At 43.0% G+C, this 17,732-nt stretch overlaps 1 protein-coding gene across 1 annotated transcript in view; it reads left to right on the top strand.

The window, feature by feature from the left end:
* Nucleotides 1-17,732, top strand: part of sez6b (seizure related 6 homolog b) — a 241,983-nt gene that overhangs the window by 82,717 nt on the left and 141,534 nt on the right. Inside the window, exons 2-3 of the mRNA XM_085369986.1 lie at nucleotides 1,564-2,088; nucleotides 10,511-10,644. Coding sequence (XP_085226112.1) covers nucleotides 1,564-2,088; nucleotides 10,511-10,644 — 659 coding nt within the window. The remainder of the gene's footprint in view (nucleotides 1-1,563; nucleotides 2,089-10,510; nucleotides 10,645-17,732) is intronic.

Genomic DNA, 17,732 nt, shown 5'->3' with positions numbered 1-17,732 from the left:
TTTGTTGTATTTATCCGTGACACCTTAAAGGCCAGTCCGTGAAAATATTGTTGGACATAAACCGGTCCATGGCGGTTGGGGAACCACTGGTCTAAGGAGCTTTGAAAGAAAGCAACTGGACTTCTTTGAGTTTCTTGAAGACATTTCACCTCCCATAGGAGAAGCTTCTTTAGTTTTTCTCTACATCACACATGTTGACCAAGTTGGCGAGCAAGAGGAAAGCTTAATCTTTGAAGCTTGTTTGCTTGCTAATAGTAGCTGTGTTTCCATACAAAGCACAGCTGGCAACTGATCTCAGAGCAGTGAAAGCTAAACCAGTGACAGCTTGCCTAGCACACTTGTCTCACATGAATTTACTATGAAAGACCAGAGGTTTATTCACAATGTGCACGCAGAATATCTCTTTGACATTTCCAGAGAGAGATTGCCAGGGAGATTCCTCTACCACGTCAACTACTAATTTGACCCCCATCTGCTCCAGTCTGCATGCCAAATATCCTTGGGCAGGAACTCCAATTTGCTCTCTGATGCTTCGATGGTAAATGGCCTGTATTTGTATAGCGCTTTTCTAGTCCCTAAGGACCCCAAAGCGCTTTACACAACCTGTCATCCACCCATTCACACACACATTCACACACTGGTGATGGCAAGCTACATTGTAGCCACAGCCACCCTGGGGCGCACTGACAAAGGCGAGGCTGGCGCCACCGGGCCCTCTGACCACCACTAGTAGGCAACGGGTGAAGTGTCTTGCCCAAGGACACGACGACCGAGACTGTCCAAGCCATGGGCTCGAACCGGCAACCTTCCGATTACAAGGCGAACTCCCAACTCTTGAGATCGCCCCGATCAGAGTATGGATGTGTGTGAATACCGTAGAAAAAAGTACTTGTGTGAATGGGTGAGTGAGGCAAGTTGTGTAAAGCACTCTGAGTGCTCGGGTAGAGCAGAAAACCATTATGTATAAGAACAAGTCCATTTAGCATTTAGTTCGATCATGCTACTCACTTGTGTCAGCAGAATATTCCTTTTACAACATAACAAAAAATTGAAGTTCACACTATGAACGTAAACTAAGTAAAATAAAATAAAAAAATTGTACAAAACAGTCAACACATAATAAGAAATGAAAACATGCGAATCACAAACTGAATATTCTACATTTTAAACCACCTTCTCCAAAGTAAAATATTTACAACAGAACCATACTGCAAAGTAGCACAAAACCTTTTTCCATCTTTGAAGGGAATTAATAAAAGTTCCTATAAATGCATCATGTCTTTATAATGTTAGTCTTGATTTTAACCCCCTGAGACTCATTTTTTCCATTTCTTCTACATATTGATTTGGACCTTGCAATTATAAAAACTATGCACTATCATTGTTGTTTTGTTTTTTAAAAGTTGATCTGCTAGAAGTGTGATAATGGCTGTGGATGGAGAGGTTCAGAACTAGAGCAGCAAGCAGGAAAGTAAAGCGTGGAATTCCTGCACTTGGCCAGGTGATGATTAAGTCTGTGATATGAACCACCATCCCTCTATGATTTTCTTTCATTCTCTGCAGCCTTTGCCTCTGAGGATAGTCTCTCCATCACTCCTGGGGGCATTCCCAACCTTTACCCTACCACCCAGGACACAGACAGGAGGCTCCCTGTGGTCACCACTGCACCACCAATCAACATCCTGAATCATCACCCACTCTACTGGAATCCGCCCCAAAACCAGGCCCACCCAGGCCCTCGTGGTCAGGCAAAGTACCTTGAAGACAGTGGAGGATCAAGCTCTCAGCTTTCCACACCACCATCCAGGAGAACACTGGATAACAGTGATGAAAGGATTTCAGATGAGACTCCTGAAAGCTCCAACATGCAAGCAACCCTTTCCATACATGCATTAGCAACCGCTTCTCTCTCCAGTGCACTTCTTCCAGTTACCGGCAGAGTTTTGAAAGGCCCCAAACATTCTACCATTATGACCTCCAGTGATACTGCTGCAAGGGAAAAGGTTGCAGGGGCAGGCAGTGATGAAGAGGAGACAACTACCACCACTATCACAACCACCACCATCATCACCACCATGCAGAGTCCAGGTAAGAATAGGTCTTTAAATACACCTCATTGCATAAAAATAATAGTTTTTATTATAAAGTACCAATTAATTATAGGGAAGGGAATGTATGTGTGTGTGTGTGTGTGTGGGGGTGTGTGTGTGTGTGTGTGTGTGGGGGGGGGGGGGGGTTACGAGTGGAGACATTTGTGAAGTGTTGTGTCAGTTAAACTATCATCAAGTCAGCAAGAAAACAGGAAAGACTTTAAGTTTCTGTGTGAGCGATTTAATTGACCATGAAAAACGTTTTGATTAGCTGGTTCATAATAGTTTATAAATGTAGAAATATGAAAGCATTAACAAAGGGCCTCTAAACAACAATGTTATACTTTTAATAAACAAATGCTAATTTATATCTAAAGAAATATAGTTCTGTATAGTGGTAACATTCATATAGCACTTTAAATTACAAACCACATTTAAACGTCTTTATTCTATAAACTTTAGGCTCTTCGTCTACCTCATTTCCATGGCTAGTTTAGAGACCACAGTTAACCTGAACCTGCATTACCTTCAATTGCAGGAAATCTAAAGGGAGGAAACCCAGAGGGAAAGAAAGGCTACACAAATCAGAATATGCAAACTTCCTACAGAAAGGGACCAGCTGGGAACCTTAGGAAGGAATCTGCTAGCTAAGTTGACAGTGCTAACCCTGTGGACCCTGTAGCTTTTCAGTGAGTCCGCACCCCAAATATTTAGAGCAGAGCCCCTAGGGCTGCACGATTAATCGTTAGAAAATCGCGATCTCAATGCATACTTATGCATTCATTTCCAAATGACAACGATTTAAAAAAAAAAAGAAAAAAAAAAGACGACGATTGTACCGCATTTTGATCCGGGACGTAATCTGCGTGAAAACAAGCGCTCACTCTTCCTGCTCAACAAATGACAAGGGCGGAGCCTTATACCACGTGATACAGAAGCTGGCTGCTAAAATTGGCAGGGAAAAAACAACGGAGAGCACGTCAGGGATGATGAGAAAGTGACAGGAGAAAATCAAACACCAATAACGGGAACCTTATACAGCGCTTCCCTATACCTGTCGAACTCCCGCAGGCACAAAGAAATTACAGAGACTATCACTTATCACCTGACCAAAGATATGGCTCCCATCAACACTGTGCAAATCGAGGGATTTAGGAAAACGATCAACACCCTAGACAAACGCTACACAGTGCCGTCCCGCAACTATTTTTCCATTGTTGCACTACCTGCATTATACACGCAGCGTCGAGCAACGGTGGAGACGGAATTTCAAGCAGTACAACGACAAAATGTGAGACATTTGTTGTTTTTATGTTTATTTATTGTTTTTATGTTCAGTCTCAACTGTTACTAAGTTGATGTGCAATTAATAAGTGCAATAAATATTTATATTGGAAAAGAAAATCGTGAGAGAATCGTGAATCGTGAGAATCGTGATCTCAATAATAAGCAAAATCGTGATTCTCATTTTATGCAAAATCGTGCAGCCCTAAGAGCCCCACATATTTCTGGTCCTTAAAGCTCATTTGAAGTGTCAGAGGTAAAGGGAGAGAATCTGTGCTGTACAATAGAAGTGCTCTCTGTCTTGCTCTCCCTTTGGAATCAAGCTTAGACAGGAATCAGTAAAGAATTAACTCACATTTAAATTGAAATATTTCTTCTTTCTATTAAAACATTACCAGTGCTGTTGAATAATATTTTATGTATCTTATGTTCAGAATTAGTAATCAGCAGTAACAATGTACATATGTCGGTTTCTGCTATGTAGCCTGTTTATTCAATCTGTGAAACCTCTAGTTTATATTTACTGCAAATATATCGGAACCACAGCAGCTCATAGCAATCTGCAAGCAGTCTGTAAATTAAAAAACAAAAACAAAACATTTTTCAACACTCACACACCCACATACAAACACACCTTTTACCCTTTTCATAAAATTACCGTTACACCTTAAAAAGTAATAGTCTAAACAATTCAAACACCATAGAAGCCCCGTCTCTTATATCTCTTACTTTATCAGTTGACTTTGTTATCTCTTTTGTTGACACCCATGATGACTTCAAGCTCTCAGCTAATATCTACTCTGTTTGCATTTCTTATGACTGGACTGCCATAGGACTGAAATAAATTACAACAGCATCATTGCATCACTAACCCTTAATCAAGAGGTCCAAACAGGGACCACAGCAGAACAACCCAGAGACTCGCTGTTATGAAGAGAGTGGACTGGGAAAATAAATATCAAGGTATTAATTTCTTCTCGACTTTTCAGGTCAGGAAGAGCAAAGTGGGAGTAGCTTGATTAATCAGCTCATCTGTGTGCAAGATAATAACAGAGCAAAGCACTGACAGACAAACCCTGCTCCGAGACAGACATTCAGGCACAAAATTGTAATTCAGCAATAATGCTGGAGTGGACACTCCCTGAAGGGAAGTACCAAGGGGACACAGAGAGGATGTTCTTCTTCATAAAGAAGCACTTCAGCAAAAGTTTACTTTTTAGCTTAGAGATGGATGAAGGCGGTGGAGCAGAAAGCTCCCGAAGGCCACTAAGAAATGATCTGTCCTTAGCTGTCCATCACAGAGCTCAGCTGCTTCGAAAGGCAGCCAGAGACAGAGTTATTACAGTGAAGACAAGAAAAGAGCTTTAGAGCATTCTCTATGTGCCAAATAATCCACATAGTTGCATAATTTGACATTTTCTAACCAACACTAATGATTATTTAAACCATCCATCCATTCGCTTCCGCTTATCCTTTTCAGGGTCGCGGGGATTGATTATTTAAACCTTTTATTAAATTGTGAAGTACTAAAACAGAGTGTTTCTCTATTTCGTAATAATAAGGCAAATTTGTTTTTAATAAAAGATAACTTAAAAATATAAATGTAATTAATACATGTGTTACACCCCGGCCTAGGCAACCGGGGTGCAACGCAGGAAAATAAAAATAAGGCAAAAACACACGAGAAAAAACTAATACGGGCTTCCACAAAAATAATCCCAAAACGAGATTTAAAGCAAGAAACGACATTTATTTACATCACCAAACACAAGACGTCAAACTATTTACAACGGGGGGAAGATCGCGAACATGACACACTGAAACACAGGGTTTAAATACCTAGAGGGAGCAATCAGGAAAATGGACAACAAGAGGGAAACACAGCCGGGGCAACTCAGAACTGACGAGACAGGGAAACGTAAACTGAAAACACTAAGATAACACAGACTTTCAAAGTAAAACAGGAAACACATAACAGTCACGCCAAAAACAACACACCGACAACACTGAAACGTAACAGTTCCCCCCACCCAAAAATCAAACATTTAACACCAAGTGAAAAGTTTGATCCAGACAGACGAAGCCGATGAAGGCTGGAGCGGTCCCACTGACCCTTCAGCAGACGACGAAGGCTGGAGCGGTCCCACGGACCCTCCAGCGAAGGCGGATGAAGGCTGGAGCGGTCCCACGGACCCTCCAGCGACGACAAAGGCTGGGGCGGTCCCACGGACCCTCCCCTCAGTGAAGGCAGACGAAGCTGATGAAGGCTGGAGCGGTCCCACTGACCCTCCAGCAGACGACGAAGGCTGGAGCGGTCCCTCGGACCCTCCAGCGAAGGCGGATGAAGGCTGGAGCGGTCCCACGGACCCTCCAGCGACGACAAAGGCTGGGGCGGTCCCACGGACCCTCCCCTCAGCGAAGGCAGACGAAGGCTGGAGCGGTGCCTCGGACCCTCCAGCGAAGGCGGACGAAGGCTGAAGCGGTCCCTCCAACGGACCCTCCAGCGAAGACGGACGAAGGCTGATGAAGGCTGGAGCGGTCCCACTGACCCTCCAGCAGACGACGAAGGCTGGAGCGGTCCCTCGGACCCTCCAGCGAAGGCGGATGAAGGCTGGAGCGGTCCCTCGGACCCTCCAGCGAAGACAAACGAAGGCTGACGAAGGCTGGAGCGGTCCCACTGACCCTCCAGCAGACGAAGGCCGGAGCGGTCCCTCGGACTCTCCAGCGAAGGCAGATGAAGGCTGGAGCGGTCCCACGGACCCTCCAGCGAAGGCAATCCCGGACGAGTCCCGGACGAGCCCCCATATGTTACACCCCGGCCTAGGCAACCGGGGTGCAACGCAGGAAAATAAAAATAAGGCAAAAACACACGAGAAAAAACTAATACGGGCTTCCACAAAAATAATCCCAAAACGAGATTTAAAGCAAGAAACGACATTTATTTACATCACCAAACACAAGACGTCAAACTATTTACAACGGGGGGAAGATCGCGAACATGACACACTGAAACACAGGGTTTAAATACCTAGAGGGAGCAATCAGGAAAATGGACAACAAGAGGGAAACACAGCTGGGGCAACTCAGAACTGACGAGACAGGGAAACGTAAACTGAAAACACTAAGATAACACAGACTTTCAAAGTAAAACAGGAAACACATAACAGTCACGCCAAAAACAACACACCGACAACACTGAAACGTAACAACATGAATGATAAATGTAATTTGAGTAGTAGAAATTACTGTTCTGAGTTTTGTGTGTGTGTGTGTGTGTGTGTGTGTGTGTGTGCGCGCGCGCGCGCGCATCAGCCAGCCCATGAGCCAGCTTCAACCTTGGCAGTTTTGTGTGTTCTGGAGTAAAGGATGAAGATAAAAACTGTGTCGCCAACTCCTTAAACGCATAATCCTAAATCAGAAAAAGAGCATTAAGTGTCGTTACTGTTAAACACAAAACCATCATTTCTATGTGATTTTAACAGATGCTTAATTATATACTGACTGTTGCATATAAATAATATATATATTATTTATAAATAATATATATATTATATATATTATTTATATATATAATATCTAATATATTTATTTATAGTGATAATGAAAACTTCCTCTGGTTGCCCAGCTGCTTTCTCATTGGATGATTAAAATCAACTGGGAACAAGGGGATGTGTGCATCTTTTGCTACAGCTACAAATTCTGTCCATAAACAGTCCAACACCCACCAGAAATTAGTCCAACTTATTGCCAACAATGCAGACCAAACTCTTGCGATGATGTACATGGGCTAAATAGCTTAACATAACAACAACGTAACAAAGGGTCAGACACCCTATTCATGTAGCCTTCTCCATGTCCAAAAAATGCATTTAGATTGGTTGGGCAAACTTCCATGCACGCTAGAACATCTTTGAGAGGATAAAGAGCAGGTCCAGCATTCCTTAATCCGGGACAAAAGCATGATTCAATATAAAAAAATTTTTTTTTTTTAAATCTTAGAGAGGTAGAGCTTTTTAGAAGTAAACTGGGCAGAGATTTACCAATCTGCAAAAAAACTACAAATACAAATTGTGGATCATCTACAGTACATAACCTCATCACCAAAATCTGGAGAAAATTCTGATACAAGGGACAAGGCCAAAAATCTGTATTGGATCACCCTGATCTTTATGCCCTCAGGCGCTGTTGCATTAAAAACAGGCATGATCCTGGTCAATAACTGGTTGTGGTCAGAGGGCCCGGTGGCGCCAGTGTCCGGCAGCCTAGCCTCTGTCAGTGCGGCCCAGGGCAGCTGTCATCACCAGTGTGTGAATGTGTGTGTGAATGGGTGGATGACTGAATGTAGCGTAAAGCGCTTCGGGGTCCTTAGGGACTAAGTAAAGCGCTATACAAATACAGGTCATTTACCATTTATCATTTAAATCACTACATGGACTCAGGAACATTAAGAAATGATCATATATGAACACAGTTCGCCATGCAATCCATAACTGCAGTTAAAGCTCTATCATGGAATGAACAAGCTAAATGGGAACCGGATATAGAAGCACTGCTATCTTCTCAGTTAAGCTCAATTAAAACTGATCATGGCAAATTAGTCAAATTAGGAATTGGGAATCCTTTTCTGTGATCAGAAAAATAGAAATTGTTTTAACAATACCAGTGTTATTTGCTTTATGCACATAATGAGTTCAGATCAGTAGCGTCTGTGTTGGTTGGAGTGGTTGATTGATTGACTGATCAACAGGTCTTAAAATAATTATTTACCCCCACTGTAATTATTTACCAGACTTCCCTGGTGAAGGCACAGTCTCCTCGACACGCTCACAGCTGCAGGAGAGAGAAATCATGTAAATGTATTTGCTCGGGTGAAAATCACCCAGCGATACTGTTCTAGGGTTAAGCAGCTGGGGATTGAACCCCCAAGGGTCAACCCCACATAGCCCACACAACGTATTTACACATGGCCCAAATACCGCAAAGAATGACAGCCCTTTGGTGGCCCAGATCTGGTTTTCCAGAGGTAATCCACACATGGGCCAGCACAAGGCCAGTTGCAGACACACTGGTGGTCCCGTGCTGGCCCATGTGTGGGTTACCTCTGGAAAACCAGATCTGGGCCACCAAAGGGCCGTTATTCTTTGCAATATGTGGGCCATGTGTAAGTTGTGTGCAGCCACGGGCCAGTTGCAGACACACTGCTGGCCCTGTGCTGGCCCAGAACAGTTTCAGCTCTGGCCCCAGATGTCAGGCTAATGTGTACCTTAATCAAGCCACGTAATAACAACATGTGCCAGAACATAATAGTGCAAAAGTAACAGTATGAAACTCTGTTCAGACAGTGAATGGGCTGTTTCTTATAGAGCACTTGTCTACTCTCCTGGATTACTCCAAGTGCTCCATACAACATGCCATATTCACACACTTCCCTCTAAACTGAGTGCTTCCTGACTACATTTATACATATTCAGAATCTTGACAGGCAGACTGGAAGAGCCAAAGATCGAACCACTAACCTTCTGATTAGTGGGTGACCTGCTCTACCTCCTGAGCTACAGCCACCCGGTGGTTGCCACCTATGCTGGTTGATTCAGCCACCATGAAGGCCATGAAAATCTCTCGCTTTGAAAGGCATCTTCACAACTCTGCTGCATTCAAGGCTCGGACCAAGGCCAGAAGCAAGTTCAGAGACAAGAGGGTGGACGTGGGAGAGTTTTAATAATTTCCCGCTCAATGCGAGTAAACCCTCAATAGGTTTTGGATAAAGTGTACACTCACAAACCTGTCAAACCTGCATTTGAAACATTGGCTACCATAGCAGTGTATATTGCAACATAGCATTTGGGTCTTCTAACTAAAATAGGAAAATAGGAACATACAACAGGTTGACATACACCCTGCTATAACACCAGTCAGTCAGAAGTGCCAGCTTGATACCGGATCCAGGTCAGACCTGTTTTCTATGAGCCTGGGCCACATAAACCAAACCACAATCGGGCCAGATGTGGCGTGCCATCACATAAACAGTGCCATCTGCGTCAGGCCTGACCTGAATGACATACCATTTACCATACCAGAAGTCAGCCAGCAGTGCCGGCTTGTCACCAGATCTGGGCCAGACCTGTCTGCTATGTGGGACCCTGTCCACAACACAATGGACCTCTATAGCTCTTCCTGCAGGTGCTGGGCAGTGCCTCATGGATTAAGACCTGTCCACCAGGTGATTTTGAGAAGTATTCCTTGTTCCTTATTGGAGTCAGGTCTCCATCATCAAAATTGCACATAGTCTGGCATCTCACCCAGGAACAACTTAACTAGAGGGACAATTATGACCTTCTAGTTTCTCCCAGGACATGCAAATCCTCCCAGGGATTTGCACACTGGACACACTGGAGAGATTAGGTTTGTTAACTGGCTTGGGAACACCTTAGAGTGCCCCCATAAGAGCTGGTGGAGCTGGATGTGATGAGGAGGGTTCAGGCATCTCTGCTTAGACTGCTGTCCCCTGCCATCTTTACTCGGATAAGTGGCAGAAGACAGATAGATGGATACTCTAACTAAGCACTCGAAGTACTGTTTACTACAAACCAATTCACATACACTCAGTCCAAGCACTTTTTAATTATCATTCACCTGCATTGTGGGTAATGCCAGATAAGCCTTATACAAATAATACATCCAGATACAGATCAAACATTAAACTAAGTTGATATCCGTGTCAGACTGACTGTTATAACAATAGAATCATTGAACTATCAATAGCTGATTCTGTGGTCTCAAGATACATTGAACATAATCAATATTTTCCTTAACTACAGTTGGAAAGGTCAAAAATGTTACCCAGAATTAAAGCATAGTATCATTTTGGCATCTCCTGTTTGCAGAAAGTATTGACATTACATAAAGTGTCTTAAAAGACTCAAACCCTATTATTATAATCTGTAAGTGAAGATAAGATAACAGGGTTATTGGTCGTTATTACTATAACAAAAACATAATGAGGGGACCATTTGCATTGAGAGCAGCGTTTGTTTGGAATGGAGTTTTGAATCTGTTTTGAATGGAGTAGTTTGTGCACCAGCGTCCACACTGTTTCTATCTGTGTTATTGTTATGCTGCTGTGGTTGTTCCTGCAGTTCCCTGCCAGCTGAACCTGACTGGTCCAGAAGGCTACATCGAGGCTCCACCACACACCAATTCTGCTTTTTACTTTACAACTGACTGCAACTATATCGTCACTGTCTATACGGGCTATGGAGTGGAGGTCCAGGTAAGAAAAAGTTCAACATCCACCCGGGATATTTCGGTAGCTTACTGGATAAGCCTGATGTTAAATACTTTTGCCCAGCATACGTATGTACGTAATGGAAAATGACATACTTAGTGGTCTTAGCTATTGCAGTTTTAAGTAAACCCAAATCTAGGACTTGGAGATTAAACTTAAATAACAGCTTTATTGCTGAAGTTCAATGACTTAGGAAACACAAAACTCAGGCTTAAACTCTACCAGGGACGTTAAAAGTAGCAACACTATTATTAGGAGATTAATAGGAAAGAGCACACAACCTGGGTTAGGACATATGATGACATGACAAGGAGCAAATGAAACCTGAAGATTTAAATACACATATAAGGTAAGGACAGAGAGAAGACACCTTCAGCAGAATAGAATCCACCTACAACCAAAAAAGGCAGAACATGGACTGAGGGACTATCAAAACAATGGACATTATTTTTTATCAAAATAAAACATAAACACAGCGTGACTACGACACATGAGCTTGACATAGACAAAAAGGTAAACAAACAGACTTCACAAGAAGACACATACATACAAATAGACGAAATACTAGGGAACTGATATTGGTGGAAGGGAACAGAGAATAAGACAGGAAGTACAGACTACTCACCCTGACACACAGACAGAAAGGGAAAGAAGCACGGACACAAGACTGACTACACAAGAAGGAGCGTAGAACACAGAGGAGGCATGATAATAGAAACCTAAAGACTAGATAACAAAACTAAGATCTGAGAATACAAATATTACAACTCTAAAAATAAATAAAACCTCAAACAAAATCTTAACCTTAGAATATTAAATAAACTAGAGTCAAAGTCCAAACACATAAATACTGGATCACAGCCCCAGGACCATGACAATTAATTGTTTATGTGCTCTATAATTATAGTATAGTACTGTAAAAACTATTTCACAGTGTAAACGTTTTTATCAACATGTTCTTAAAAATATGCACATTGACACACATTAAAAAATAAACTGTGTTTCAAATCAAACACAGAAACCATAGCAACTGTCACAAACCTGCAAAAATGTGCAGTGTGGATTCACAAGGAGATTGAGAATTGACTGACAAATGCCATAACAGTAATTTTTTACTGAAAGATGGAGGACCATCTCAACTTTCACAGTGTGCATGCTCAATCAGTGGGTTTTCTCTATTGTATGTTCTTGACTTAGACTGACTCGTGTTGTGACTTGATGTTATATTAAAAACAGTGAATTGAAAATAAATCTCCTCACTGACTTCATTATCCAAAGTAATTTTATCTTGGAAAGAAAGATGAGATGATATTTCAGAAGTGGGAGGACTACAAGAGAATGTTCTAAGAATGTTCAGGTTTATGAAATATTTCTGGTATATATTCTATTAAAATTCAAACATATGGAAGAAGAAGAAGAAGAAGAAGAAGAAGAAGAAGGTTCAGAGAAAGAAGGAAGGAAGATGGAAAAAGAATCATAGTGGAGCTATATTTTAAACATGGTCCGCAAATCACTCTCCTCTCAGAACAACTGATGCGTATGTTTTATGTCTTTGCAGACTGTGGTGAAAAATCAATATGTGAATTGAAGCTATTCATCTAACAAAAAGCCAATATTGTGCAATAAGTGTTTAAACAGTCAGACAAGGACAATTTAAACACAAATGTACAATACTGACATGTATGCAGAATCATTGCATGCAGGACGGCAGCACAATGTCTGTATGAATAAAAACTAAGCCTGCATCACAGGTTGCCGATACAGTATTGATTATACTGTCAACATGGTACCCTCTTACAAAGACAACCTTTTTAAATGGCTAAACAGCATGTTTTTGTAGATCACACTCACAGTTAGGTGCAGACATGTATAGAGTACAACAGAATTGTAGGCATTTACGCTCAAGCGATATTTTGAAATATAATGCTAGGAATAGTTTTAATTTATCAGGGAATTTCTTTTGGCTTTTTAGTTAAGTCACTGAGAAGCTACTCAGTGACTTAACTAAAAATAATTCAATTAATTTCAATTTTATTTATACAGCGCCAAATCACGACAACAGTCACTTCAAGACACTTTATGTTATAAGGTAGACCCTACAATAATACATACAGAGAAAAACCCAACATTCACATGACCCATTGTAAGCACTTTGGCGACAGTGGGAAGGAAAAACTCCCTTTTAACAGGAAGAAACTTCCGGCAGAACCAGGCTCAGGGAGGGCGGAGCCATCTGCTGCGACCGGTTGGGGTGAGAGAAGGAAGACAGGGTAAAAGACATGCTGTGGAAGAGAGACAGAGATTAATAACAAGTATGATTCAATGCAGAGAGGTCTATTAACACATAGTGAGTGAAGAAGGTGACTGAAGAAGAAATACTCAATGCATCATGGGAATCCCCAGCAGCCTACGCCTATTGCAGCATAACTAAGGGAGGATTCAGAGTCACCTGATCCAGCCCTAACTATATGCTTTAGGCAAAAGGAAATTTTGAAGTCCAGTTTAAGCCTAATACAAGACTAAATCAGTTACATGTGTGCAGATATTCAGAGTTGGACTCCAATAATTTTTCAAAATTTAACGTTGTTATCAATGACCCAAAACCAAAAGTAAGGGTGCGGTTTTTCAGTTTTTATCATTCAAAGATTTTTTTTTTGTACTTGCCTATAATTAAAACATGGACTATTCAACACTAAAATTTGGAATGTATTTAAGAGAAAAGGAAAAGGAGCCAGTACAGAAGTCAGTACAGACTATTGTTAACTTACTATACGGTAACAAGATTCTAAGAAGTGACAATACCATGGCCTACCTTGAAAAGCAATGAACAGAACCAAAGTCTTAGGAAAAGCAACTAATTTATTAAATAGTTTTATATGAAGCACTCCAAGAGGGTAGCATGACAGATGTTTACTTTGATTACGCAAACGTTGAAGTAGACAATGGATAATAGGTATTGATTTGTAAATAACTGGACATAAATAACTTCAGCATTTTATACAATGTTATATTATACTGTAGTATATTACTTACTAACTATGCAGCTCATTATTTGATATAACAGTAGTTTCTTTAAAGATATAACAAATTTGGGGGTCAATGTGAATGAAAGGCAGACATGACATTTAAAAGTAAGATCAGAGATCAAATGTGATTTAGATAAAAACTGTAATGTGATTTTACAATCACCATTTACCAGTGTCATTTCCTAAATATTGCCTATACAAATAAAGGAATTTTAAGTATAGTTTTAAAGACAAAGTTTTTTAAAAGTTAATCTTTAATATCAAATCTACTGACCTTGAAGTAGAGGTCAGAGGTCGACTATGACAAGATACATTAGATGTTTATCCAGTATGTTCTATACAATGAAAAACAAACCATAATTGTAAGAATCATAACTTCTAAGTTAAAGGCTTGGGCTCAGCTATAATACTGAAACCTTTTGGGCTTTTGTGTTTAAAGCCAGAATGACATGCATGCATACATTCAAATGCAACCAAAAACACAACCTCCTTGGCAAAGATTCTTTTTTAAAGTTAAGCATAAAGCAAGTACAAGACAGCCAAGACTGTAGCAGTTTGTCTATGTGAAAGTTCAGGGCATCATTGTCCAGTGCTCCACTTGCAATATAAGTTGGATTGTAGATAGGGGGTGTGGTGTAATTGCATTGTACAGCAGATGTTAATGTAGCCGGTCAGTGTAGTTAGGCTGATGGCAGCTAGAGGGCGAGACCGGTGTGTTTTTGTATAGAATGTTATGTTATGTGGGGGCAGAGCAAGAACAAGAAAATAAAGTGTGGTTATGAACCGTACAGTGGACCCGCGTATAATTGAATAACACGACATGGTGTCAGAAGTCCTGTACTGATCCATATAACCTCGACTGAACGAACCTGTGTCTGGCGGAGCTCGCGGAAAAACGAGGGGAGAATATGGCGGATGAGACTGCACAGAGAGCACCGGCGGGGCTGAGCGCGACATTCAGCATCCAGCCACCGGAATCCTTCGACTTTTCAAAACCGCAGGAGTGGTCCAAAAGGATACGGAGGTTCGAGAGATTCCGTCTCGCCAGTAATTTGAACGTCAGCTAGGAGGAAAACCAAGTCAACACGTTGATTTACTGCATGAGAGACGAGGCGGACGATGTGCTTCGCGGTCTGAGTTTAACAGCGGAGCAAAGGACAACGTATGAGGGGGTACGTGATGGTTTCCAGGCTTTTTTCATTGTGAAGAAAAATGTGATCTATGAGCGCGCCAAATTCAATATATGCTGACAGGGAGAAAATGAGACAGTGGATGCTTTTGTGACAACACTGTATGCGCTAGCAGAACATTGCAACTATGGCGTGCTACATGATGAGCTGATACGTGATAGGCTCGTTGTCGGTCTCACGGACAAACGGCTGGCAGAACGCATGCAGCTTGACCCAGATTTGACTTTGCAGAGGGCTATCAACATGGCGAGGCAAAGTGAAGAGGTAAAGCGACAACAATCCTCCTTGCGAGGTGACTCTAGAGCTGAGGCTAGCGATGCTAAGTCAGTAGATAGAGTGCATAAAATCAGTCGTAAGCCTGTTAGAACCAAACCGCTCCAGACTGATAGTTGTCAAGCTAAAACACGTGGATTCCGAGAAGACGGCAAAAAAGGGCCAACCTGTCAGAAATGTGGTGGCGCTCCATCCCATTCAAAGCAGGATTGTCCAGTGAATGAAATCAAATGCCATGCATGTGGGAAAAAAGGACATTACAGGCATGTATGCAGGGCACCAAAAACAGTGCATGAGGTTGAAGAGGATGAACATGGTTTGTTCCTGGGCAGTGTTAAGTGTGAGGGTGAGCCGTGGACTGTCGACTTAAGCATAAACAACAAAAACGTGTCATTTAAAATTGATACAGGTGCCGATGTGACAGTCCTACCCCTTAAGGTGTTTAAGGAGCTCTACAGACACAACCACCCCCCAGTCTCCACAAACCAACCAAGGCTCTGCTGGGTCCCGGGAGGAGTCGTTTGGATGTCGTTGGTGTCAGTGAGCTTGTACTGAGGAAGGGAGACAAAGAAATACTTGAGGATGTCTTTGTCATCAGACACCTGCACACTGCTTTGCTGGGGAGACCTGCCATTAGCAAGCTGGAGCTTGTGGCCCGTCTGGAGAGCATAACTATAGAGACGCTTAAAAAGTGCTACCCAAAGCTGTGCAGTGGTCTCGGTGAAGTACGTAACCTGTACGACATCAAACTGAAACCTGGAGCTCAACCTTTTTCCTTGAAGACGCCACGGAGAATCCCGTTGCCTCTGATGGACAAAGTTAAGCAGGAGCTGGCCCGTATGGAAGAACTAGGGGTGATCAGCAGGATTGAGGAACCAACTGATTGGTGCTCAGGCATGGTGGTGGTACCGAAGAAGACAGAAGATGTACGCATATGTGTCGACCTTACACACCTCAATGAGTCTGTGTGTCGAGAGAAGTACATACTGCCATCGGTGGAGGAAAATTGGGCAGATTGGCTGGTGCCAGCATATTCAGCAAGCTGGACGCTAATATGGGGTTTTGGCAGATACCTCTGACGGAAAGCCAAATACACCATGATCGTGGCTTAAGAGTTGGGAGTTCGCCTTGTAATCGGAAGGTTGCCGGTTCGAGCCCCGGCTTGGACAGTCTCGGTCGTTGTGTCCTTGGGCATGACACTTCACCCGTTGCCTACTGGTGGTGGTCAGAGGGCCCGGTGGCGCCAGTGTCCGGCAGCCTCGCCTCTGTCAGTGCGCCCCAGGGTGGCTGTGGCTACAATGTAGCTTGCCATCACCAGTGTGTGAATGTGTGTGTGAATGGGTGGATGACTGGATATGTAAAGCGCTTTGGGGTCCTTAGGGACTAGTAAAGCGCTATACAAATACAGGCCATTTACCATTTACCACTTTCATCACACCGTTTGGGCGTTATTACTTCAAGAGACTGCCCTTCGGGATTGCTTCAGCACCGGAGCATTTCCAGAACAGGATGGTCACAGATGGTATGGAAGGGGTGGTTTGCCACATGGACGACGTGCTGGTCTGGGGCAGAACGCAGGAGGAGCATGACTCTCGCCTACACGCTGTGCTGGGCAGGATACAAAAAGCTGGCATCACCCTAAACATTGACAAGTGCGGCATCGCGAAACAGCAGGTGACGTTTTTAGGGCATGTTCTCTCAGCCAGCGGTATCAGCCCTGACCCAAGCAAGACCCAGGCTGTGAGGGAGATGAATGAGCCACAAAGTGTGAGTGAGTTAAGGAGCTTTCTGGGAATGGTTAACCAGCTTGGGAAGTTTATCCCACAGCTCGCAGAGAGGGACAAACCTCTAAGAGACTTACTGTCTAAGAAAAACTGCTGGAGATGGGACATTGACCAGGCTAGAGCATTTCAGAACCTGAAAGATGCGCTCGCATCACCGCCAGTGTTGGCCATGTATGACCCAAGCCGTGACTGCAAGGTGTCAGCGGACGCATCATCGTATGGCTTAGGGGGTGTGTTGCTTCAAAGATGGGATGAGGATTGGAGACCCATTGCCTACGCGTCACGCTCCCTCACTGCAACAGAACAGAGATACGCTCAGGTTGAAAAGGAGGCTTTAGGTCTGACCTGGGCTTGTGAGCGGTTCCGCAACTTTCTTATTGGCAAACACTTTCAAATGGAGACAGACCATAAGCCGCTGCTAAGTCTGCTGGGGGCACAAACTCTGGATGCGCTCCCTCCCAGAATTCAACGCTTTAGGATGCGCCTCATGCGATATTCCTACTCTATTTCGCATGTACCAGGCAAACACCTGTGGACAGCTGACACGCTCTCACGATCTCCAGTGAAAGCAAAAGAAACACTTCAAGACAAGGGGTTGTTGGAGAGCACAAATATTTACGTGGACATGTTGATGGACAATCTGCCAGCTAGCAACAATTTCTTGGAGCAGCTGAGAGAAGAGCTGAAGAGGGACAGCGTATGTGCTCGCGTGATGCAGCTGTGTGAGGAAGGATGGCCCACACATTTCAACAGCGAACCAGCGCTAAGACTGTACTGGGCAGAACGGGCGTTCCTCACCG

Source organism: Diplotaxodon limnothrissa, linkage group LG14 (assembly GCF_057381915.1).
Source record: "Diplotaxodon limnothrissa isolate DT_005_m linkage group LG14, D_limnothrissa_male_GT1.1, whole genome shotgun sequence".
Taxonomy (NCBI): Eukaryota; Metazoa; Chordata; class Actinopteri; order Cichliformes; family Cichlidae; genus Diplotaxodon; species Diplotaxodon limnothrissa.
The sequence above is the reverse complement of the archived record's forward strand: the minus strand, read 5'-3'. Positions and strand labels throughout refer to the sequence as shown.